A 24,959-nucleotide genomic window follows, 5' to 3' on the forward strand; every position below is an offset into this window, starting at 1 on the left:
ACATATGGGTACATGTGCCATGTTGGTGTGCTGCACCCATTAACTCGTCATTTACATTACTTGGACACAGGAAGGGGAACATCACACACCGGTTCCTATTGTGGGGAGGGGGGAGGGGGAGGGATAGCATTAGGAGATATACCTCATGTAAATGACGAGTTAATGGGTGCAGCACACCAACATGGCACATGTATGCATAACAAACTTGCACGTTGTGCACATATACCCTAGAACTTGAAGTATAATAAAAAAAAGAGAGGCTTCTTTAGAGTTCCTGATGAGATCTAGACTTTAGCATCACTCAGCTCCCACTGTTCCCATCTCGTCTTGGCAGTACTTTCCAGTTCTGGTTTTAGAATTAACTACACTTCTATTTGAAATGTCGTCTTGCCACTTACTAGCTATACGGCAATGGGAGGGTTTCTTCACCTCTTAAAATACAAACTCTTTACCTGTAAAATGGAGAGTCCTCTGCACCTCACAGGTATATGGTGAGAACTTCATGGAACAGAAGGTGTCTGGCTTAGCACACTCCCTGGCACAAACGAGGCATGCATTGAAAGCAAGTTTCCCTCCATATAAACATTGGTATGGCTTTGGTCCCGTTCAAAAACTGAGCTGGTACGATTATAAATGTCATGTTACTACCCCATCTTGGGAACATTTTTAGCAAGTGCTTAATGTTTCACCATCAGTTTTACAAGCGATAGCTACTGTACCATGAGCTATGTATCAGGTTAACAAGAAGGACGATAAAGATCACGGACTTCTCATGTTCTGTTTAGATCTTCCTGTTGAGATCTTCCTGTGATTGAAAGTGAAAGAAAAATTTCAAGAACTTGTGAACCGGCTGAGACTGAATCAGTTATGAGGTCTGACCTCACTGTTACTTATAGAAACTCCCTGTGCCTTCTGCAGCCTCTAAATAATTGACTTCAGCCCTCACGGCAGCGCTCTACCAGGGCTGTGCCCTGACCTGGGTAGGAGAACAGGCATCTATGACACAGATGCAAAAATACAGAAACCTGCTTTGAGCATCAGCAGTGGCATGCACTGTGGTAGCCATTCGATATGCCAGGGCATGAGACAGCTCCATGAAGATCACCTTACCCCTCATCTTCCTCTATAAATACTATAGACACAATGTCCACATATAGGAGAAGCAATGCTCACTGGGGCATGATGTGCATGTCACTACACTGATCTCTATGGCATTAATAATGCCAGACTTATGTCTGATCTCTAGGCATTAATAATCTAAAACTGATGACACCAAAATCAGCAGCCCTGGAAAGGTGATTCCTCCTAGATATTAGAGATGTAGAATACCACAACCCCCCACTCCTCATTAAGATAATTTAAACAAAAATCTCTGGCTAAATAGCTAAATGAGAAAAAAAGTATCACTTTTATTAATCTTTGCAAGCAACACCATTTGACTCCCAGTAAGCAAGGTTTCTGGTAAGCTGTGTTGGACATCTCAGCTGAAACCTGAGGCTAAAAGCGGTTTCTTCCCTTCCACTCCAAATTTAGATTTGGGGACATTTTGTGTACTTTAATCTCAAGTGTGTTTGCTGTAAGACATGAAAATATAGCTTCCTAAGTTCCAAAAAATATACCAAAAGCAAGTAAAATAGACCATGCAATGAAATATTATATTTGTAAAAGACAAAAGTAGATATACAATAGACAGATGGATGGATGGATAGATTAGATAGATAGATAGATAGATAGATAGATAGATAGATAGATAGGTAGATAGGTAGATAGATAGATAGATAGATAAATAGACAGAATAAACTCCAAAAGTTTGATAACGTACTTTGTGGGGAAACATCACTCTCATACATTGCTGGTGGGAATACAAAGCGGCTTTTGGAAATATCTACCAAAATTATGTATGCATTTATTCTCTAAGCAATCTCACTTCTAGAAATCTATCTCAAAGATAAACTGGCAATAAAACAAACAAACAACCCTGAATGTGCAAGGCTATTCATTACAGCACTATTTGAACTAGCAAAAGATTGCAAATACTCATATGTCCGTCATTAGGTTACAGATTGAATAAACAATAGTACATCTACACAGAGGAGAATTTGGAAGCTTTAAAAAGAAGTGAAGCATATTGCCATGTACTACTGTGCTCCAGCATATATTACTAAACAAAGGAGACAAAATGTGTATAATATGTTACCAATTTCTTAAGCAGTAGGAGAGAGGTTCATTTATCTGAATATATTTTTAAATGAAAGTATGAACCATGAAATTTTTAAACATGGAAGGGAGGAAATAGGGCAAGGGATCAAGGATAGAAGCTAGTCTTCATTAAATATGGCTTTTAATAGATCTGACTTTGGACCCATGAAAACGTTACATAATTAACAAAAGTAATAAAACAAAAGCAGTTTCAAAAAATGTGAAGCAAAAGAAGTCAATAAACCTGTGAATACCCACACATAGAGTGTGATTCAGCTGAGTGTAGACCAGCACATGCATGTGGGGAGATTACTGAGCTGAGAGAGAGAAGGACACGAGTGGGTGAGATAAATTGGTACTTGGAGCTCACATTGTGCTATGAATAGTGCCTCTTCAGACCTTCATACTTGCCAGACTGGTAAACCTGGTCATTCATCAGCCATTGCATAGAGAACCCAGAAGGGTCTTGCTGCAGTAATGGGAAATAACCAGCTGTAGCCTAAATGCTGCCCTGGTCCCACATAACAAAGCTCAAAAGTAAAAACCAAAAGTATCAAACTGCTTCCAAGCAACTAAAACAAAGATCTAGGCTATTTATTGGAATACAAAATTATCCAGCACCCAAACTCACCCAAACCGGGTGAGTTTAACTCACAATGTCAAAGACATCAAAATAATTAGTATAACTCTACTCTACTTATTAAATAGAGGAAATATTGAGCATGTTTAGCAGAGACAAGGAAGATGTAACAAAAAGACTGAAACCAAACTTCTAGAGATGAAAACTTAAATGTCTAAGATGAAGAATACACTGAATGTTCTAGTCAATTTTGCTAGGAATCTCAAACTGCTTATAATGTCTATTTATAAACATACACTGAATGAGATTAACAGTAGATTAGACATTGCAGAAGAAAAGATTAATAAATTTTAAGACATAGCAAAAGAAACTATCCAAAATGACACACAGAGAGGGAAAAAAGCCTTAAAAAAAGAGATCCAGTAAGCTATGGGACAACTTAAATAGCCTACTATATGTGTAATTCCCGTTCCTAAAGTGGAGAACACGTATCCCTACAAAGATTAACTTTTTTTCTTGTGCTCACTGCATGAATTGGCAATGCAAAGGCGATTCAGAGAATGTCACCAGAGAATGATGCCATCCCTGTCCTTAAACTGTTTCTTAGGGCCCAGATGTTTTTCAGGTCCCTGACTTTCTTTGTTTTTGTTTTTGTTTTTTTTTTTAAATTTATTTATTATTATTATACTTTAAGTTGTAGGGTACATGTGCATAACGTGCAGGTTTGTTACATATGTATACTTGTGCCATGTTGGTGTGCTGCACCCATCAACTCGTCATTTACATCAGGTATAACTCCCAATGCAATCCCTCCCCTCTCCCCGTGATAAGCCCCGGTGTGTGATGTTCCCCTTCCCGAGTCCAAGTGATCTCATTGTTCAGTTCCCACCTATGAGTGAGAACATGCGGTGTTTGGTTTTCTGTTCTTGTGATTGTTTGCTAAGAATGATGGTTTCCAGCTGCATCCATGTCCCTACAAAGGACACAAACTCATCCTTTTTTATGGCTGCATAGTATTCCATGGTGTATATGTGCCACATTTTCTTAATCCAGTCGGTCACAGATGGACATGTGGGTTGGTTCCAAGTCTTTGCTATTGTGAATAGTGCTGCAATAAACATACGTGTGCATGTGTCTTTATAGCAGCATAATTTATAATCCTTTGGGTATATACCCAGTAATGGGATGGCTGGGTCATATGGTACATCTAGTTCTAGATCCTTGAGGAATCGCCATACTGTTTTCCATAATGGTTGAACTAGTTTACAATCTCACCAACAGTATAAAAGTGTTCCTATTTCTCCACATCCTCTCCAGCACTTGTTGTTTCCTGACTTTTTAATGATCGCCATTCTAACTGGTGTGAGATGGTATCTCATTGTGGTTTTGATTTGCATTTCTCTGATGGCCAGTGATGATGAGCATTTTTTCATGTGTCTGTTGGCTGTATGAATGTCTTCTTTTGAGAAATGTCTGTTCATATCCTTTGCCCACTTTTTGATGGGGTTGTTTGTTTTTTTCTTGTAAATTTGTTTGAGTTCTTTGTAGGAGGTCCCTGACTTTCAACTGGAAAAGTGGGCCCAGAAGCTCCCCCAGATTCTCGGGACTTTTCCATTATTAAGCTTTTTAGTGAGGTGGATCTGATCCCTAGAAATCTCACTAGAGCAAGATGGAAGGAGCCTACCTCTACTCACACTGTTCTCAGGAACTAAGGCCTCCCAGCCATTGCAAAAAGCTGACAAGTCTGATAGGGAAACCAGCAGTTTAGCCTCAAAATTTTCTGGGTAGAAAGTTCCTCTAACAGCAGACTCTTACTGGGGCCAGAAACCTTCGGGACAGTTGCTAGTGAGATGCCTGGGACTTTAATGCCAGACCTGAGTCTCCTTGTGACAATTCTCTGGGGAATGAAGTTATTCAAAATTACAAGGCTCTAGCATGTGACTATGCATAGATCTAGATCCATATTCATAACTACTATCCAGTTACAATGGGGGTCTATGATGCTAAGCGATGATTTCAGTAATATGACATTGTAAAAAGGAAAAACCATAGGGACAGAAAGTAGACCATGGTTGTGAAGTGCAGGGTACGGTGGGAGGAGCTGACTACAAAGGGGTAGCACAGGGAATTTTCAGGACAGAGAAATGTTCTATAATCTTGATTGTGCTGATAATTATATGACTATTTGCACTTGTCAATGTTGATAGAACTGTTTACTAAAGAGTGAATCTTATTGTATACAAATCAAAACTTACAGAACTATATAAAAAGAGGTGAGTTTTGCCGCAGGTAAATTATATACTCCTTATTAAAATAAACGGAAAATAAGAGAATTTATTTTATTTTATTTTTTGAGATGGAGTTTCACTCTTATTGCCCAGTCTGGAGTGCGATGGTGTGATCTCAGCTCACTGCAACCTCTGTCTCCTGGATTCAAGTGACTCTCCTGTCTCAGCCTCCCTAGTAGCTGGGATTACAGGCGTGCACCACCATGCCCGGCTAATTTTTGTATTTTTAGTAAAGAAAGGTTTCACCATGTTGGTCAGGCTGATCTCGAACTCCTGACCTCAGGTGATCCACCTGCCTTGTTCTCTCAAAGTGCTGGGATTACAGGTGTGAGCTGCCACTCCCAGCATAAGTAAATTTTTAAAAGTCAGAAATATTAGGGCCTTAAAACATAAATATATAATACATTTTATATAATACTTGATTTTTATTAAGACTGATACTGATTCCAACTCACATTCTGGTAACAAATGTCTCAAACTTTAATGCGTATATGAATTTCCAAATAGTTTAAAATGCAGATTCTGATTCAGGAGGGATGAGGCCAGAGAGTTTGTATTTCTCACGGGTTTCCAGATGATGTCCCTGGTGCCGGTCAGGGACCACACTCTAAGTAGTAAGGCACAGGACACCAGTGGTCTCACTTGATGTATAAAGCTGAGGCCAAGAGGATAATTCATCTGGACAGAGCAGGCCCTTCATGTACATTACCTTGGCCTCTGTGAGTTAAAGGACCAGTCTTAGTCACAGTGTGCCCCTTGCCCTCCTCAGAGCTGAAAGCTGTCCAGCTGTCATTCCATAGGGTCTCCTTTTTGGCCTCTAGTGGGAACATGGAGTCAGGCCTGGAATTTAATCTGGCTTGAGGCAGTTAAAATAAATAAATAAATAAATAAAAATAAAAAATTTTTTTAAAAAAGCTTTTTTGAACAGAAACCCTTCCCTGAGAGCAGAAGTTTCAGGAGGACCACGGAGCCACAAAGGCCCACTTATCCACCCATTCACCCATCCATCCACCTACCTGTCCATCAATTCACCTATCCATTCGTCATTTATCTATCCATATTATGAATCGCAACCTCTCTTCAAATGTACATGGAAATTCCTCAGTCAGAAAAGAAGTCAACACTGACTTCTTGTCATTCTGCCAACATTCCAATGACTCTGCAGTACCACCTAATAACTTCTGAGAGCTGGCATTGTCTGTGCACCAGTAGGCGAGTTTCATTTATGGAATAGTCTCCCTGCAAGAGTGAGAAGTGGCTGTGGCCAGAAGTCCAAGTTGGAGAACTGCAAATGGTTGGAATTTGTAATAAACAACTTCATGGCATTTTCTCAGAGAACTGGCACTAGCACTTTTTGCATGCTAAAAAGATACTACATGAATGTTTTAACAAACAGCTGCTTCACTTACCAATGCCCTCAGGTATAAAACATCACTAATACATGTCAACACCTTCAGATACTTGGCTTGGGGATTTTCAAAGTGAAGCAACCACACACATATTGAGAGTCTAAGTTGTTAACATTTATTGAGCACTTACTATGTGCTATAAACTATTCTTAGTGCATTTCATATATTATCTCAACTCACCCTAACAACAACTCTACGAGGCAAAAATCATTATTAGTCCCACTTCACAGATGAGAAATCTGAGGCCCAAAGAGTTTGGTTAACTTGTCCAAGGATACATATTAGTCAGTGGCAAAGAGGGATATAAATCCCAGCAGCTTGCCCCTTGCATCTTCCCTCCTGACCACTGTGCTAGGGTCTACTCTATGCCTGACATTGTATATATTAATACTTACAAAGCCCCAGGGCCCCAGTTTAGAGAACTTGGAGAAGGATGTCAGTATGATCACCAGGTGTTTTGCCACCCAACTTCTTCATAGAGAAGATGACAAAGTCATTTGCCTGATACCCTTAAACTGCCACACACTAAGTAAGCCTTCAGGCATTACTTACTGAGCTGGAAGGTTCCTTCTCACCTAGATCTCGCCTTTGCTTATGTAACAATGGGGAAGGCTGTGGAGAGGGCAGGTGTGGTAGGGAAATTTAGGAATTCGGTTTTGGAAATCTTGAGCTTGAGATGCCTAATGGACATTCAAGGGAAAATGTCAAAGAGCAGATTAAAATTCACATATTCACTGAAATATTTATAGATATAATATATGATGAATAGGACTTCCTTAAAAGTAACATGTGAGAACAGGTGGAAGTATAGAAAAACAAGATTGGTCATGGGTGATAACTGTTGAACCGGTTGGGTTGATTAGTCTATAGAAAAATTATACTACTATGACTACTTTTATTTGTGGCTGAAACTCCTATAACTAAATGTTTAAAAGTTCAGGACACACAATATTTCTTATGTAGGCAACCACCAAAAGTGTATAACCTGAAGCTCATGATGAGGAAGGAACAGACAAACCCACAGTAAGAGATATCTTACAAAACAACTGGCCTGAACTCTTAAAAAATGTCATTGTCATGAAAGACGAAGAATGACGGAGGAACCATTCTAGAGTAAATACACCAAAGAGACATAGCAACTGAGTGTAATGTGTGATCCTGGCTTGTATCCTGAATTGGAAAAACAATTGCTATAATGGGTACTATTGGGATAATCAATGAAATCTGAATATGGATTTGTATATTAAATAGTGTATATACTGATGTGAAATTTCCTAAATTCAATCATCAGACTGTGGTTATATAAGAGAATGTTCTTGTTTTTAGAAGCTACACATTTAAATACTTAGGGATGAAGAATTGTGATGCATGGAATCTATTCTCAAATGGATCAGTAATAATAATAATTTATAAGTGTATATGTGTATACACTATATAGATAGATATAAAGAAAAATTATAAAAATGTGGCAAAATATTAACAACTGGTAAATCTAGATGAAGTCTATACTGGTAAATACAGAAGTCAACATCTTGCTCAGTCACGGCCCCTTCCCAGAGTGGCCCACATGCAATGTCTGATTGATGGGGTTACGAAGGCCCTCTTGTCCCAACTCAGGACAGTCCTGCAGGGCCATCTAGCCCCAGAATTCCCTATGGGGTTGGCAGAGGCCTCTAATGACCTGTGTCACAGCTTGACTTCTCCCTAACTAGTCTGCTTCCTTCCTCCTCCTTTCCACAGGTGTTGGTCTCCAGAAGATTCCCTCACAAACCTCCTCCTACACATTAATTTCCATCTCTGAGTATGCTTCCTGGGTATCCAGCTGTGGCAATTAACATGACCATTTTACAGATGAAGAAACTGAATCTTAGAAAATCACTTGTGAAAGGTTAGACAGCCATTTATTAGTGAAGCCAAGACTCAGACACCAAATCTGCTGACCTCCAGTTTCTCCTCCTTTTTCTTTACCTCTCCAAATTATATCACTCTGTGGAGGCTAAATCCCTGCTTCTCCCAGAGGCCTTCCAACTTCCCCTTTCTGACCTTAGAGCTCTCATCATCTATTTGGCTCATGGTCACGCTCCCATCTGGGGACTGTTATTAACTATCCCTTCATATTACATAACCATTATGTTGTCACTTAACGTTCTGCATTTTAAGTTTTGTGTTGTCTCTACATTATAATCTCTATGGAGACAAATGTCATTAACTGTTCTTCTTGGCATCCCAATAGTTGAGATCCATATGCTAAGCATGCAGTATATCACTGTGCAGAGAAAATCACTGTGCGGAGAAAGAACAGCAAGATTTCCTCTCTCTGGCTGGCTTCTAAGTCTTTGAAACTGAGAAAACACAACATGCTCAAATGATATGCAGCTTTGCAGCCTTGATTTCCTTTTTGTCTTTTCTGGAATGGCATGAGGAGTCATAATATAAAATATAAAAGGATGGCAGGTTATTGCACTAAAGGAGCAATACCATCCATGGGGGAATAACTCAAACTGCATTAGCCCACATTAAAAAGGTGAGCCAGAAAGTACTTGGTCAATTACAGTAAAGCAATAAGGAGAAAAACAACACACTAGGAATAAAATCATTAGAATGCATCTTGGCCAATTAACTTGGCAAAATATTTTCATTTTAATTATTTAAAACATTTCATAATATGCTCGGAAGTGGGGTATAGTGTACTTTGCAAAAGTAATGAAGTCTTAGATCAAAAATCTGACACGACATTGTTAACTTTTATGGGTAAAATAAGCAAACCACTTTTCTTTTCTTTAAAGACTATCAACTGGGAAATTAGCAACACCTTCTATATTATCTCCTCCAAGCAAGGAGAGGTGGAGGTGGCTTCCCTCTACAGAGGGAAAAATTAATCCAAACTCCTTCACTTCCAGTTTCTGGGAATCACTTCTTGCCATGGTAATTATGTTATTATATGACCACTCTGGTACAGGTAGGGTTGGAAAACAGTAAGTATATAAACATATTAACAGCTTTAGGCTTGGAAAAAATTTTCAGCATTTTTTTTCCTTAGCTTGCAAACATTAGTATGGATGAGAATGTGCTGTGCTGCAAGAATACTATAAGTGCAAATCAACTGAAAAATAATTCTTGCCAAACTTCCCTAATTATTCAACCAGCACCAATACGGAAAGTGAATTTGAGAGAGAAGTTTCTAAGTTGGAGCATCCTAGTCCCAGGTATTTTGTTACAGCAGCACAAATGGACTAAGACAGTATCACATGACTGGGTCACACACTTGGTCAATATGCTTTAACACTGCACCTTCCTAGAGGGCAGGCAACATGCTACTTACTCCCTCATGCGTTTCATCTTGGTCCTGGCCATCACACTGTTGAAAATTGTTGGTCCTGGGGACACGTCTGCAGCCGTGCTGGGAATGGTCTTTGTGTCTGAAAATCAATGCACAGCCCTTATTGACTTCATCAGCAATCCTGCAACTTCGAGGCAATGTTCAAGGGCAATCAGAAAACAGAAGCTAATCCACCTTTGCCACATGGTAATGCTACATTAATTAGAGATGAATTCAATTATAACATGCACATTAAGAAGATTTATTCCAAATGACAAGATTATTTACAGTTTTAATATGCACAAGGCATTCCAGGACAAAGCCTCTCTCACAAAGGATTGTTTAAACAAAACATCATTATTTCAAAGATGAGCTTTTTATCCTAGAAAACTCAGGGGGAAATGTATCTACAGAAAAGCAAGTGTTCCCGAGGACTCTTTGGCCATTCTCTTTCAGCAGGTGTGGATGTTTGACTAAATGACTAGGAATTTTTCTAATAAGCTTAGTTTTCCTTTCATCTTAATCTTATACCTGAGCATTAGCTTTTTTGCAGTGGAAAGCAAAATGCTTAACAGAGGTACAGCAGAATGGAGCAGAAGGCCAAAGTTGTGTTCAGAAGGTAGAGTTGGTAATGAAAGTTGAGGTGTAATGAAATCTGCTGAGAGAGCTACAGTTTTTAATGAAACATCCTGAAGGCTCTTATAAAACAAGTTGAAACTGAGGGAAAGAAACATTCCATCAACTGAAACAACACTACTTTCCATTAAAAAGCTAAAACTGGGCTGGGCGCAGTGGCTCACAACTGTAATTCTGGCACTTTGAGAGGCCGAGGTGGGAGGATCACCTGAGGTCAGGAGTTTGGGACCAGCTTGGCCAACATGGTGAAACCTCGTCTCTACTAAAAATATAAAAATTAGCTGGGTGTGATGGCACATGCCTGTAATCGCAGCTACTATGGAGGCTGAGACAGGAGAATCACTTCAACCTGGGAGGCGGAGGTTGTCGTGAGCCAAGATTGCACCACTGCACTCCAGCCTAGGTGAAAGAGCGAAGCTCTGTCTCAAAAAAAAAAAAAAAAAAAAAAGGCTGCTAAAACTGGCCCATTAGCAAGAGCTCAGGGCAATCCATAGAGCTGAATTTACAATTTGGCCCTGTGCTGCTCTTTCCTCCCCGAAACTGGGGGCAGAGTCCTCCCTGTGCACTTCCTTAGATCTCTTATAAGGTACTTTGCACCCCATCAGTAAAAAACTGTCCACTCCAATGATCATTTATAAATTATATCCATGCAGTTGCTATGTCAGAGAGAAGAGACTCATGTTATGAAATTCCTGTTCTTTTCTCAACATATCTCATATAATACGTGCCTGCCTGACTTAGGGACCAAGTAAAGAAGCAAGGTGGAGTCCCCATCTTACATATTAGTAAAGCTTTTTCTTCTTTCTTTCTTTTTTCTTTTTTTTTTTTTTTTTTTGAGATGGAGTTTTGCTCTTGTTGCCCAGGCTGGAGTGCAATGGTGTGATCTCGGCTCACCGCAACCTCCACCTCCCGGGTTCAAGTGATTCTCCTGCCTCAGCCTCCTAAGTAGCTGGGATTACAGGTGTGCGCCATCATGTCTGGTTAATTTTGTGCTTTTAGTAGAGACAGGGTTTCTCCTGTTGGTCAGGCTGGTCTTGAACTCCCGACCTCAGGTGATCAGCCCACCTCGGCCTCCCAAACTGCTGGAATTACAGGTGTGAGCCACCACATTTGACCTTTTTTTACTTTTTTTGAGATGGAGTTTCGCTCTTGTTGCCCATGCTGGAGTGCAATAGTGAGATCTCGGCTCACTGCAACCTCCACCTCCCGGGTTCAAGTGATTCTCCTGCTTCAGCCTCCCAAGTAGCTGGGATTACAGGCTCCCGCCACCATGCCCGGCTAATTTTTTTATTTTTAGTAGACATGGGGTTTTACCATGTTGGTCAGGCTGGTCTCGAACTCCTGACCTGAGGTGATCCGCCTGCCTCGGCCTCCCAAAGTGCTGGGATTACAGGCATAAGCCACCGCCCTATTTTTAAAATTTTAATAGTTAAATGCAAATTATAATATGTCTCACATACACCCTCTTTTTGTACTACCTGCGGGGGCATGCATCCCACTTTGAACTTCTTGCTCCTATAGGTATAATTGAGATGAATATTCTCCAGCTTAATTCTGTGCCAATCTCTGATCTTTCCTTAGACTAGATCCCTAGTTATGGAAATACTGAATTGACAGCGACAAATCTTGTAAAGGGCATAATACAAATTAACAATGTGTTGCTCATAGTACGTTCACCAATTATGACTTCATGATAAAGACACAAGTACCAGAGACTGATTGCTCCTATTTCTCTCACTCCTGGAGATTACCCCTTCCACACCTGGAGAAGAAATTTGCCTCAGCCCTCACTGCAACTGGACAGCAGCTTTCTGTCAGCTCCAACCTTGCCACTAGCTCTGGCCAGGACAGACACTTTTCGCCAGGGAAGCCTGGGGAGTGGGCAAGAGGAAGGCATAGGGGTTTATTTCATATTCCTCTTGGTTGCTTTTTAAAATAATTTTTCCTAGAAGCTAAATAGTTACTAAAACAAAACCAACCATACCATGCCAAGTAACTCACAAACAGGCTCAAAAATCAGTTCTGCCAATAATAAAAATAAGGTGCTCCTTTCCCATCTTTTCCAGAGCTAGCAAGTTATGCAAATAAAGGTCAAAGCAATTTCCAGGACAGCTGCAATTTATTTTAAGCTGGGTACAGTTCCCCTCAATAAGGCACTCAGTGCTGCTAGGAAAGATGCTAAGCCTTAAGCCCAAGGTAGAAAACAGGGCAAGTGTCATTTCAAGCAACAGGGTTGGCAAAGCTTGGTGCTCAGAGCAATTCCTTTTTCAGTGTTTCTTACCGGTCAATTTTCTTTCCCTCTGCATCCCATCTTCCAACATGAATAGCATTTGCTTTATGTCAAAGAAAGGGACAATTCATTTAACAAACATAATAAAAATAATTGGGGCTAGAATCATAGATGTCCTCCAATAGGTCACTGAATCCCAGAGTGTGTTCTAGACCACTGCTTCTCAAACTTTAATGTCATACAAATTATCCAGGAATCTTGTTAAAATGCAGACTGTTCTTTAGTAGGTTTGGGTAGGACTTGGGATTCTGCATTTCCATAAGTTCCCAGGTGATACCAATGCTGCTGGTCCTGCAACCACACTTTGAGTAGTAAGGCTCTAGACAGGCCAACTACATAATTTGTGGGGCCCAGTGCTAAATGACAATGCAGAAATCCTTGTTCAAGAAACAAGAGAAAAAAGCTGGTTTTTGGGGGGATCTGTATTTGTCTGTGGACCTGTCATTGTGCTTTTCGTTGGGTATTTAATGCCATTCTCCCTCGAGAACTAGGACAGATACTCTGCAGAGGAGTATAGACACTTATAGGGACCTGCCAGTCTTACTTCACCCCAAGTCTTCCTCAGTATTACCTAGGACCACACTGGGAATGGAAGGCTGCAGTAGTTATGGGGTGGGGATTAGGAGTGGGTGGCAGAGGAACCTTCCCAGATAGATGTCTTAAAGGCAAGACAGCACATGAGCAAGGCTTTAAGCCCTGAGCCTGTGTCCACTGTCTTACCAGCTTTCACTCATAAAATACAAATTCAAAGATAAAATTTTATGAAACCCCTTGTGTGGGCTCCTTCCTGAACCTGGGGTCCTGTGTAACTGCACTGGTCTCACATCCATGAAGCCCTGGTTCTAGAGTTCTGCTTTCTTAAAGCTCTGCTTTCTGACAAAATAGCTGAATCCTTAATCCCCATGTTAATTTTTAAAAACTAATTTTGGGCAGAATGGGCAAGACGGCTGAATAGGAAGAACTCCGGTCAGCAGCTGCCAGTGAGATCAACACAGAAGGTGTGTGATTTCTCCATTTCCAACTGAGGTAGCCGGCTCATTTCACTGGGACTGGTTAGACAGTGGGTGCAGCCCACAGAGGGTGAGCCAAAGCAGGGTGGGGCATCACCTCATAGGGGAGGCGCAAGGGGTCGGGGAACTCCCTCCCCTAGCCAAGGGAAGCTGTGAGGGACTGTGCTATGAGGAACGGTGCACTCTGGCCCAGATACTATGGTTTTCCCACGTTCTTCACAACCCACAGACCAGGAGATTCCCTCGGATGCCTATGCCACCAGGGCCCTGGGTTTCAAGCACAAAACTGGATGGCCATTTGAGCAGACACTGAGCTAGCTGTAGGAATTTTTTTTCATACTCCACTGGCACCTGGAAGACCAGCGAGACAAAACCATTCACTCCCCTCGAAAGGGGGCTGAAGCCAGGGAGCCAAGTGGTCTAGCTCAGTGGATCCCACTCTCGCAGAGCCCAGCAAGCTAAGATCCACTGGCTTGAAATGTGTGCTGCCAGCACAGCAGTCTGAAGTCAACCTGGGATGCTCGAGCTTGGTGGGAAGCAGGGCATCTGCCATTACTGAGGTTTGAGTAGGTGGTTTTCCCCCCACAGTGTAAACAAAGCCGCTGGGAAGTTTGAACTGGGCAGAGCCCACCGCAGCTTGGTAAAGCCTCTGTAGCCAGACTGTCTCTCTAGATTCCTCCTCTCTGGGCAGGACATCACTGAAAAAAAGGCAACAGCCCCAGTCAGGGGCTTAAAGATAAAACCCCCATCTCCCTGGGACAGAGCACCTTGGGGAAGGGGAGGCTGTGGGTACAGCTTCAGCGGACTTAAATGTCCCTGCCTGCTGTCTCTGAAGACAGCAGCGGATCTCCCAGCACAGTGTTCAAGCTCTGCTAAGGGACAGACTGCCTCCTTAAGTGGGTCCCTGAACCCCATGCCTCCTGACTGGGAGACACCTCCAAGCAGGGGTCCACAGACAAATACAGGAGAGTTCAGGCTGGCATCTGGTGGGTGCCCTTCTGGGATGAAGCTTCCAGAGGAAGGAACAGGCAGCAATCGTTGCTGTTCTGCAGCCTCCACTGGTGGTACCCAGGCAAAAAGGATCTGGAGTGGACCTCCAGCAAACTCCAGCAGATCTGCAGCAGAGGGGCCTGACTGTTAGAAGGAAAACTAACAAACAGAAAGGAATAGCATCGACATCAACAAAAGGACGTCCACTCAGAAACCCTATTTGAAGGTCACCATCAAAGACCAAAGGTAGATAAATCCATGAAGATGAGGAAAAACCAGCACAAAAAGGCTGAAAATTCCAAAAAATCAGAACACCTCTTCTCCCCCACAGGATCACAACTCCTCGCCAGCAAGGGAACAAAACTGGCGGGAGAATGAGTTTGACAAATTGACAGAAGTAGACTTCAGAAGGTGGGTAATAACAAACTCCTCTGAGCTAAAAAAGCATGTTCTAACCCAATGCAAGGAAGCTAAGAACATTGATAAAAGGTTAGAGGAATTGCTAACTAGAATAACCAGTTTAGAGCAGAACATAAATGACCTGATGGAGTTGAAAAACACAGCACGAGAACTTCGTGAAGCATACACAAGTATCAATAGCTGAATTGATCAAGTGGAAGAAAGGATATCAGAGATTGAAGATCAACTTAATGAAATAAAGCATGAAGACAAGATTAGAGAAAAAAGAATGAAAAGGAATGAACAAAGCCTCCAAGAAATATGGGACTATGTGAAAAGACCAAACCTATGTCTGATTGGTGTACCTGAAAGTGACGGGGAGAATGAAACCAAGGTGGAAAACAATCTTCAGGATAGTATCCAGGAGAACTTCCCCAACCTAGCAAGGCAGGCCAACATTGAAATTCAGGAAATACAGAGAATGCCACAAAGATACTCCTCGAGAAGAGCAACTCCAAGACATGTAATTGTCAGATTCACAAAAGTTGCAATGCAGGAAAAAATGTTACGGGCAGCCAGAGAGAAAGGTTGGGTTACCCACAAAGGGAAGCCCATCAGACTAACAGCGGATCTCTTGGCAGAAACTCTACAAGCCAGAAGAGACTGGGGGCCAATATTCAACAATCTTACAGAAAAGAATTTTCAACGCAGAATTTCATATCTAGCCAAACTAAGCTTCATAAGTGAAGGAGAAATAAAATCATTTACAGACAAGCAAATGCTGAGAGATTTTGTCACCACCAGGCCTGCCTTACAAGAGCTCCTGAAGGAAGCACTAAATGTGGAAAGGAACGACTGGTACCATCCACTGCAAAAACATGCCAAATTGTAAAGACCATCGATGCTAGGAAGAAACTGCATCAACTAATGAGCAAAATAACCAGCTAACATCATAGTGACAGGATCAAATTCACACATAACAGTATTAACTTTAAATGTAAATGGGCTAAATGCCCCCAATTAAAAGACACAGACTGGCAAATTGGATAAAGAGTCAACACCCATCAGTGTGCTGTATTGAGGAGACCATTTCATATGCAGAGACACACATAGGCTCAAAATAAAGGGATGGAAGAAGATCCACCAAGCAAATGGGAAACCAAAAAGAGCAGGGGTTGCAATCCTAGTTTCTGATAAAACAGACTTTAACCGACAAAGATCAAAAGAGACAAAGAAGGCCATTATATAACAGTAAACGGATCAATTCAACAAGAAGAGCTAACTATCCTAAATATATGTGCACCCAACACAGGAGCCACCAGATTCATAAAGCAAGTCCTTAGAGACCTACAAAGAGACTTAGACTCCCACACAATAATAATGGGAGACTTTAACACCCTGCTGTCAACATTAGACAGATCAACGAGACAGAAAGTTAACAAGGATATCCAGGACTTGAACCCAGCTGTGCACCAAGTGGACCTAATAGACATCTACAGAACTCTCCACCCCAAATCAACAGAATATACATTCTTCTCAGCACCACACTTATTCCAAAATTGACCACATAGTTGGAAGTAAAGCACTCCTCAGCAAATGTAAAAGAACAGAAATCATAACAAACTGTCTCTCAGACCACAGTGCAATCAAACTAGAACTCAGGATTAAGAAACTTACTCAATACTGCTCAACTACGTGGAAACAGAACAACCTGCTCCTGAATGACTACTGGGTAGATAACGAAGTGAAGGCAGAAATAAAGATCTTCTTTGAAACCAATGAGAACAAAGACACAACATACCAGAATCTCTGGGACACATTAAAAGCAGTGTGTAGAGGGACATTTATAGCACTAAATGCCCACAATAGAAATCGGGAAAGATCTAAAATTGACACCCTAACATCACAATTAAAAGAACTAGAGAAGCAAGAGCATACACATTCACAAGCTAGCAGAAAAGGCAAGAAATAACTAAGATCAGAGCAGAACTGAAGGAGATAGAGACACAAAAAAACCCTTCAAAAAATCAATGAATCCAGGATCTGGTGTTTGGAAAAGATCAACAAAATTGATAGACTGCTAGCAAGATTAATAAAGAAGAAAAGAGAGAAGAATCAAATAGATGCAATAAAAAACGATAAAGGGGATATCACCACCAATCCCACAGAAATTCTACCATCAGAGAATACTATAAACACCTCTATGAAAATAAACTAGAAAATCTAGAAGAAATGGATAAATTCCTGGACACACACACCCTCCTAAGACTAAATCAGGAAGAAGTTGAATCCCTGAATAGACCAATAACAGGCTCAGAAATTGAGGCAATAATTAATAGCCTCCCAACCAAAAAAAGTCCAGAACCAGATGAATTCACAGCCAAATTCTACCAGAGGTATAAACAGGAGCTGGTACCATTCCTTCTGAAACTATTCCAATCAACAGAAAAAGAGGGAATCCTCCCTAACTCATTTTATGAGGCCAGCATCATCCTGATACCAAAGCCTGGCAGAGACACAACAAAAAAGAGAATTTTAGACCAATATTTCTGATGAACATTGATGCAAAAATCCTCAATAAAATACTGGCAAACCAAATCCAGCAGCACATCAAAAAGCTTATCTACCACGATCAAGTTGGCTTCATCCCTGGGATGCAAGGCTGGTTCTGTTTATATGATGGTTGAAACAATCCATCATATAAACAGAACCAAAGACAAAAACCACATGATTATCTCAATAGATGCAGAAAAGGTCTTTGACAAAATTCAACAGTGCTTCATGCTAAAAACTCTCTAAACTAGGTATTGATGGGATGTATCTCAAAATAATAAAAGTTATTTATGACAAATCCACAGCGAATATCATACTGAATGGGCAAAAACTAGAAGCATTCCCTTTGAAAACTGCCACAAGACAGGGCTGCCCTCTCTCACCACTCCTATTCAACATAGTGTTGGAAGTTCTAGCCAGGGCAATCAGGCAGGAGAAAGAAATAAAGGGTATTCAATTAGGAAAAGAGGAAGCCAAATTGTCCCTGTTGGCGGACATGATTGTATATTTAGAAAACCCCATTGTCTCCGCTCAAAATCTCCTTAAGCTGATAAGCAACTTCAGCAAAGTCTCAGGATACAAAATCAATATCTAAAAATCACAAGCATTCCTATACACCAATAATGGACAAACAGGGAGCCAAATCATGAGTGAACTCCCATTTACAATTGCTTCAAAGAGAATAAAATACCTAGCAATCCAACTTATAAGGGATATGAAGGACCTCTTCAAGGAGAACTACAAACCACTGTTCAACAAAATAAAAGAGGACACAAACAAATGGAAAAAGATTCCACGCTCATGGATAGGAAGAATCAATATCGTGAAAATGGCCATACTGCCCAAGGTAATTTATAGATTCAATGCCATCCCTATCAAGCTACCAATGACTTTCCTCACAGAATTGGGAAAATCTACTTTGAAGTTCATATGGAACCAAAAAAGAGCCCACATTGCCAAGAAAATCTTAAGCCAAAAGAACAAAGCTAGAGGCATCATGCTACCTGACTTCAAACCATACTACAAGGCTACAGTAACCAAAACAGCATGATACTGGTACCAAAGCAGAGATATAGATCAATGGAACAGAACAGAGTCCTCAGAAATAATACCACACATCTACAACCATCTGATCTTTGGCAAACCTGACAAAAACAGGAAATGGGGAAAGGATTCCCTATTTAACAAATGGTGCTGGGAAAACTGGCTAGCCATATGTAGAAAGCTGAAACTAGATCCCTTCCTTACACCTTGTACAAAAATTAATTCAAGATGGATTAAAGCCTTAAATGTTAGACCTAAAACCATAAAAACCCTAGAAGAAAACCTAGGCAGTACCATTCAGGACATAGGCATGGGCAAGGACTTCATGACTAAAACACCAAAAGCATTGGCAACAAAAGTCAAAATTGAAAAATGGATCTAATTAAACTAAAGAGCTTCTGCACAGCAAAAGAAACTGCCATCAGAGTGAACAGGCAACCTACAGAATGGGAGAAAATTTTTACAATCTACCCATCTGACAAAGGGCTAATATCCAGAATCTGCAAAGAACTTAAACAAATTTACAAGAAAAAAATCAAACAACCCCACAAAAAAGTGGGCAAAGGATATGAACAGACACTTCTCAAAAGAAGACATTTATGCAGCCAACAGACACATGGAAAAATGCTCATCATCACTGGCCATCAGAGAAATGTAAATCAAAACCACAATGAGATACCATCTCACACCAGTTAGAATGGAGATCATTAAAAAGTCAGGTAACAACAGGTGCTGGAGAGGATGTGGAGAAATAGAAACACTTTCACACTGTTGGTGGGACTGTAAACTAGTTCAACCATTGTGGATGACAGTGTGGTGATTCCTCAAGGATCTAGAACTAGAAATACCATTTGGCCCAGCGATCCCATTACTGGATATATACCCAAAGGATTATAAATCATGCTGCTATGAAGACACATGCACATGTATGTTTATTGTGGCATTATTCACAATAGCAAAGACTTGGAATCAACCCAAATGTCCATCAATGATAGGCTGGATTAAGAAAATGTGGCACATATTCACCATGGAATACTATGCAGACATAAAAAAGGATGAGTTATGTCCTTTGTAGGAACATGGGTGAAGGTGGAAACCATCATTCTCAGCAAACTATCACAAGGACCAAAAACCAAACACCGCATGTTCTCACTCATAGGTGGGAATTGAACAGTGAGAACACTTGGATACAGGGTAGGGAACATCACACACCAGGGCCTGTCGTGGGGGTGGGGTGGGGGGAGGAGGGAGGGACAGCATTAGGAGATATATCTAATGTAAATGACGAGTTAATGGGTGCAGCATACCAACATGGCACATGTATACATATGTAACAAACCTGCACATTGTGTACATGTACCCTAGAACTTAAAGTATAATTTTAAAAAGATGGGCACATATACACCATGGAATACTATGCAGGCATAAAAAAGAATGAGTTCATGTCCTTTTCTGGGAGGTGGATGAAACTAGAAACCCTCATTCCCAGCAAGCTAACACAAGAACAGAAAACCGAACACAGCATGTTCTTACTCATAAGTGAGAGTTGAACAATGAGAACACATGGACTCAGGGAGGGAGACATCACACACCAAGGCCTGTTGCGGGTTGGGGGACAAGGAGAGCGATAGCATTAGGAGAAATACCTAATGTAGATGACGGGCTGATGGGTGCAGCAAACCACCATGGCATGTGTATACCAAAGCTGCAGCTTCTGCACATGTATCGCAGAACTTAAAGCATAATACAAAAACCTTAATTTTGCCTTTATTAAAATACTAGTAAGTCAAATCCAGTAACATGAAAAAAGAATAGTATACCTTTTCTCCTAAGATCAGGAGTGAGACAAGAATGTCTCTCTTGCCATTTTTATATAACATTGTACTACAGGTTATAGCCAGGGAAATTGGGCAAGAAAAAGAAATCAAAGGAATCTGAATTGGAAAGGAAAAAGTAAAATTATCTCTATTTGCAGATAACATGATTTTGTATATAGAAAATCTATGTCCTAGAGAATATGATAGGCATATTCAAGTTCTCTATTTCTTTTTGCTAAAAAAGTATTTGTGTATTTATGTTTAGAGACAGACTCTTGCTATGTTGCCCAGGCTGACTTTGAATTCCCGGGTTCAAGTGATTTTCCCACCTCAGTCTCCCAAGTAGCTGGGAGTACAGGTGCACATCCCTGCATTCAGCTTTCTATTGCTTCTGAGTCAGTTTCAGTAATTTGTGTCTTTCTAGAAATTTGTCCATTTCATTTAATTTATCTGATTTGTTGGTATACTGTTGTTTGTAGTATATGCTTATAATCCTTTTTATTTCTTTAAGGTTAGTAGTAATGTCCCCTCTTTCATTCCTAATGTATTAATCTGAATCTTCTCTTATTTTGTTGGTCAGTATTTGTTGATCTTTACAAAGAACCTACTTTTTTTGTTTCACTGACTTCCTTTATTGTTTTCCCATTCTTTATTTTGCTTATTTCCACTCTGGTTTTTATAGTTTTCTCCCTTCAATTTGCTTTGGCTTTAATTTGCTTGTCTTTTTCTAGTTTTTTAAGCCATATATTTCATATGCTCAATAGGTGGGAGTTAAAATCAAAAGCAATATAAATAGTAGCTGTGATTCTTAACTTATAAAAATCTTGCAGTCAATTAAGAAGATGGGCTATCTATACAGATGATCCCTAGCAGTACTATGGAGTACATATACATAAGACACTAGACTACGTATGGGGCATGCAAAGAAGTATAATGAGGTCTGTGGAAAAAGCAATAGCCTTCAAGTTAGGGGACCACAGTTATTCTTTTAGTTCTCTCACCAGCTCAGGCCACCTCCCTGGGTCTCACTTCCCTCATTTTATATTTCAGTAGTTTCATTAGACTGAAGGTCTTCCCTCAATTCTGACATTCTGTGATCTGATATAAGACATAGGTCAGAGGCATAGCATTTACTTGGGAAGACAATGCCTATGCTAACAAAGACAAAGAACAATCAAAGGAAACAAATGCTACGAAGCAAATGGCTGGGACCAACAGTAAATGTTATGAGCATTATGTCAGGCAAGATCATCCTGAAGTCTCTTTTCTCATCTGCGAAATATAGAATGATGAGGATTATGACACTTGACAATATCCCATGGGGATGTTTTGACAATGAGATGAAAACAAAATGATACGAAGACACATTAAACAATTGGATACTGTGTTTCCTGAGTGCAAAGCACAGCTCATAATAATAATATTGTCAGGATTCCTCCTACTTCTATGGTCTCTCACCAGCAAAGGCATTTTCCCTGAAGGAGTGACAGCTTGATAATTCTGACATTTCACCAACAGAGAGAGTTTCTCCTCTCATTTCTTCGAAAATTTTCTTCTAAAATTTCCCTTTACCTATTTCAGTTGCTGGACAAATGACCTTGATCACAAAAGAAAAACCTGTGTTTGCCCTCCCTGCTAAACATCCTGCCATGTGGGTAATAAAGAGCTGATGCAGGGACCGCAGAGGTGGATATTTTGGCAAACAAGATCTCGCTTAAGCACCTGAGACATTGCTTACTCAGGAATCCTCACAGACACTGCCCTTGGTGCACTGTACATTTACAATGCTTCTTACCTAATCTTTAACCCTCCTCTTGCTCTTAATTTCCTAAGGAATACTTAGGAAATAGCAGTTACTTGACTGATACCAGTCTTTGCCAAATTATTGCAAAGCCATATCCTCATGGCTCATATTTCTCCTCCTACTCCTTGGCATGGGACGTGATGGAAGATTTGCCTAGATCAAGGTCAGCAAAACTTTTTCTGTAAAGGGATGGGTAGTAAATATTCTAGACTTTATAGACCATAGAATTTCTGTTGCAACTACTCAAGTCTGCTGCAGTACCATGACAACAGCTATAGGCAATAGGTAAATGAATGAGCATGGCTGTGTTCCAGTAACGTTTTATTTACAAAAACAGGCAGTGAGACAGGTTTGGAATGCAGGCCATAGTTTGCTGACCACTGGCCTAAATGATAGATTCATCATGATTCTGAGCTGGATGTGACCCTAGAACGCTTCAAGTCAAATTTCTTCATCTTACAGGTGTGGAGGCTAAGGCCAAGAGAGGCTGTATGACTTGCACATGGTCATAGAGCTATAATGGAAAGGGGCAGAACCTAGACTAGAACTGTGGTTTCCTGACTCCCAATGTGAGAGTGCTCTTTCTAACATCCCATAGAAGTGCCACACCCAAATAACAAGTTTCACGTGATAATTTTTAAAAAATAAGATCATCAGACAAAACTCCCCCTCTAAAAGGTTGAAATTTGGGGTGATCATTATGTCTTCCATCTCATTTCTCCACCTCTCCAGAGGACAGCCCCATGACTTATTATGAGGGGCTGCGAATCAGCAGGGCAATGTGAAAGCTGCTCTACTCTGCTGAGAGGCTTAGCTGACCCAAACTTGGTGAAGATTTTTCCTTAAGCTTCTCCCGTGACAACAGTGAACAGCAAAATGGCAATAAAACTGTCAAAGAATCTGCGAAGCAGGGTAGTCTCTGCGAAGCAGGGTAGTCTCTGCACTGTCTCCCTCAACACCCCAGAAATGGAGATGCACTACGCAGATCCTCCTTGAAGGAAGAACTTGCTACCCCAACTGCTGGGAGTAGACAGACAGCCTCCAGCTGTGGCCCCTTCAGGAACTTCTTTAGCCACAGAAAGCTGCCTTGCCCCAAATCATGACTTTCCAAGTAGCAACCTTTAATGACTGATCATGGTAGAGGGTAGAGAACCGAACCATTATGGCCTTTGCTGGCAACTCTGATGGGACTGGAGCTCCCTGTGGATTTGGCTAAGGCTTGTCAGGCCTGCATGACTGCTCAACTTCTCCCTCTGCCTCATCCTGCATCCTTCTCCTTATGTCCACAGGGTCAATCCCAAGGGCACTCCTGCATAAAAGTGCTGCCTACTCAATTCTGTCAGAGACTGCTTCCTAGAAAACCCAGCCTAAAGGTTGAAGTGGATAAGGTTGAGGATGGAGATGATTGTCTTGGTTCCTTTAACAAGGTGGGTATTTGATAAGAGCAGTATTAGAAATAATGACATGACCATTCCTCCCACTTCTTGTCCACCCCCAGCTCTTTCAGAGAATTGATGTTATTGGTACAGGACAGAAGCCACCGCCAAGGAAGTTGTTGTCAACCCTGTAGCATCAGCGGTGTCAATGCCAAACCACATTAGGAGGCTGGACTAGAAAAGCACGGGAGGAAAAGGAAGAAGGTGGTCTAGGAGAGAACGGCCTCAAATGCTTTCCAGTAGGAAGGGAGCTGGGGCATATTAGGACAAGTATGTGAGCTGGCTTAGAGGACTGGGGTTTGAATCCTGATTCTGTGATGTTTGGAAAGGTAAAAATCTGTGACTCGGTTGCCTCATTGATACAAAAAAACAAAACAAAACAAAACAAAACCCTATCTTCTACGACTCTAGTAAAGCTTAAATGTATATTAAACTTATACATAAATGTGCATTATTGCTACAAAAGACCCAAGGCAAATTTACACTGCCTCCCCATGATGTCCACCACAGTGCTTTGCGTGAAGCAGCTTCTCAGTATATCAATAGGACCCTACTGCCTACACCAAAATTAAATAGTTGGGAAAAAGTGGATCAACTTGGGAAAAACAAACTTGCTACTTATAGGAAATATGAAAAATACCAGAAGATAGAAAATAAAATATTTTTACTATGGTTATTTCACACTGCAAATATTCACCTGAATTTTATAGATGATTAAAAACAAGAGTTAAGGAGTTTGGAAATTCTTGTTTCATTTTGAATACAACAGGAGAAACCTCTAAGAACAGTACCTACTAGTAAAAGGAAGAGAGGAAGTGTCTGTTTTTTGGATTGACATTCAGTAATTAAATGTGGATATAGGCTAAGATGAGATTTGTGGAAGCCAGACCCTAACTTTTTCATTTGTGCTTTCCCTGTGGAGACAGTAGCCAATGTTTGGGGAGTTTAATTATTCTTATCTGCCAACATGAAGAAATTTAGCTTTAAAAACAAAACCTGCTTTTCTGTAATAGGAGGCTGATCTGGTTTCAAGACTGATTCAAATACTTAAGGAAAGTGTATCAGCAGTACTTCTTCTTTTTAAGTTTTCTTAAAAAAATTGTATTTTATTTTATTTCAATAGTTTCTGGGGAACAGGTGGTTTTTGGCTATATGGATAAGTTCTTTAGTGATGATTTCTGAGAT

General features: G+C 40.7%; 1 protein-coding gene across 25 annotated transcripts in view; it reads right to left on the reverse strand.

Moving 5' to 3' along the window:
• The window catches only part of NEK11 (NIMA related kinase 11), a 317,965-nt gene that overhangs the window by 60,824 nt on the left and 232,182 nt on the right, over positions 1 to 24,959 (reverse strand). For 12 of the 25 annotated variants that reach the window (XR_004181977.1, XM_031662867.1, XM_031662857.1 and 9 more), the window contains one exon: positions 9,799 to 9,895. The exons of 6 other annotated variants lie outside the window; for them this stretch is intronic. Coding sequence is in view for 15 of the 19 variants with exons in the window: in XM_031662857.1 (XP_031518717.1) it covers positions 9,799 to 9,895 (97 nt within the window). In the remaining 4 variants the exon portion in view is untranslated. Of the gene's footprint in view, positions 1 to 719; positions 806 to 5,471; positions 5,920 to 5,997; positions 6,307 to 9,798; positions 9,896 to 11,826; positions 12,303 to 24,959 lie in introns of those variants that run through there. 7 more of the 25 variants (XR_004181978.1, XR_004181976.1, XR_004181975.1 and 4 more) reach the window with 7 other exon arrangements.

The sequence above is a fragment of the Papio anubis genome, chromosome 2, assembly GCF_008728515.1.
Source record: "Papio anubis isolate 15944 chromosome 2, Panubis1.0, whole genome shotgun sequence".
Lineage (NCBI taxonomy): Eukaryota > Metazoa > Chordata > Mammalia > Primates > Cercopithecidae > Papio > Papio anubis.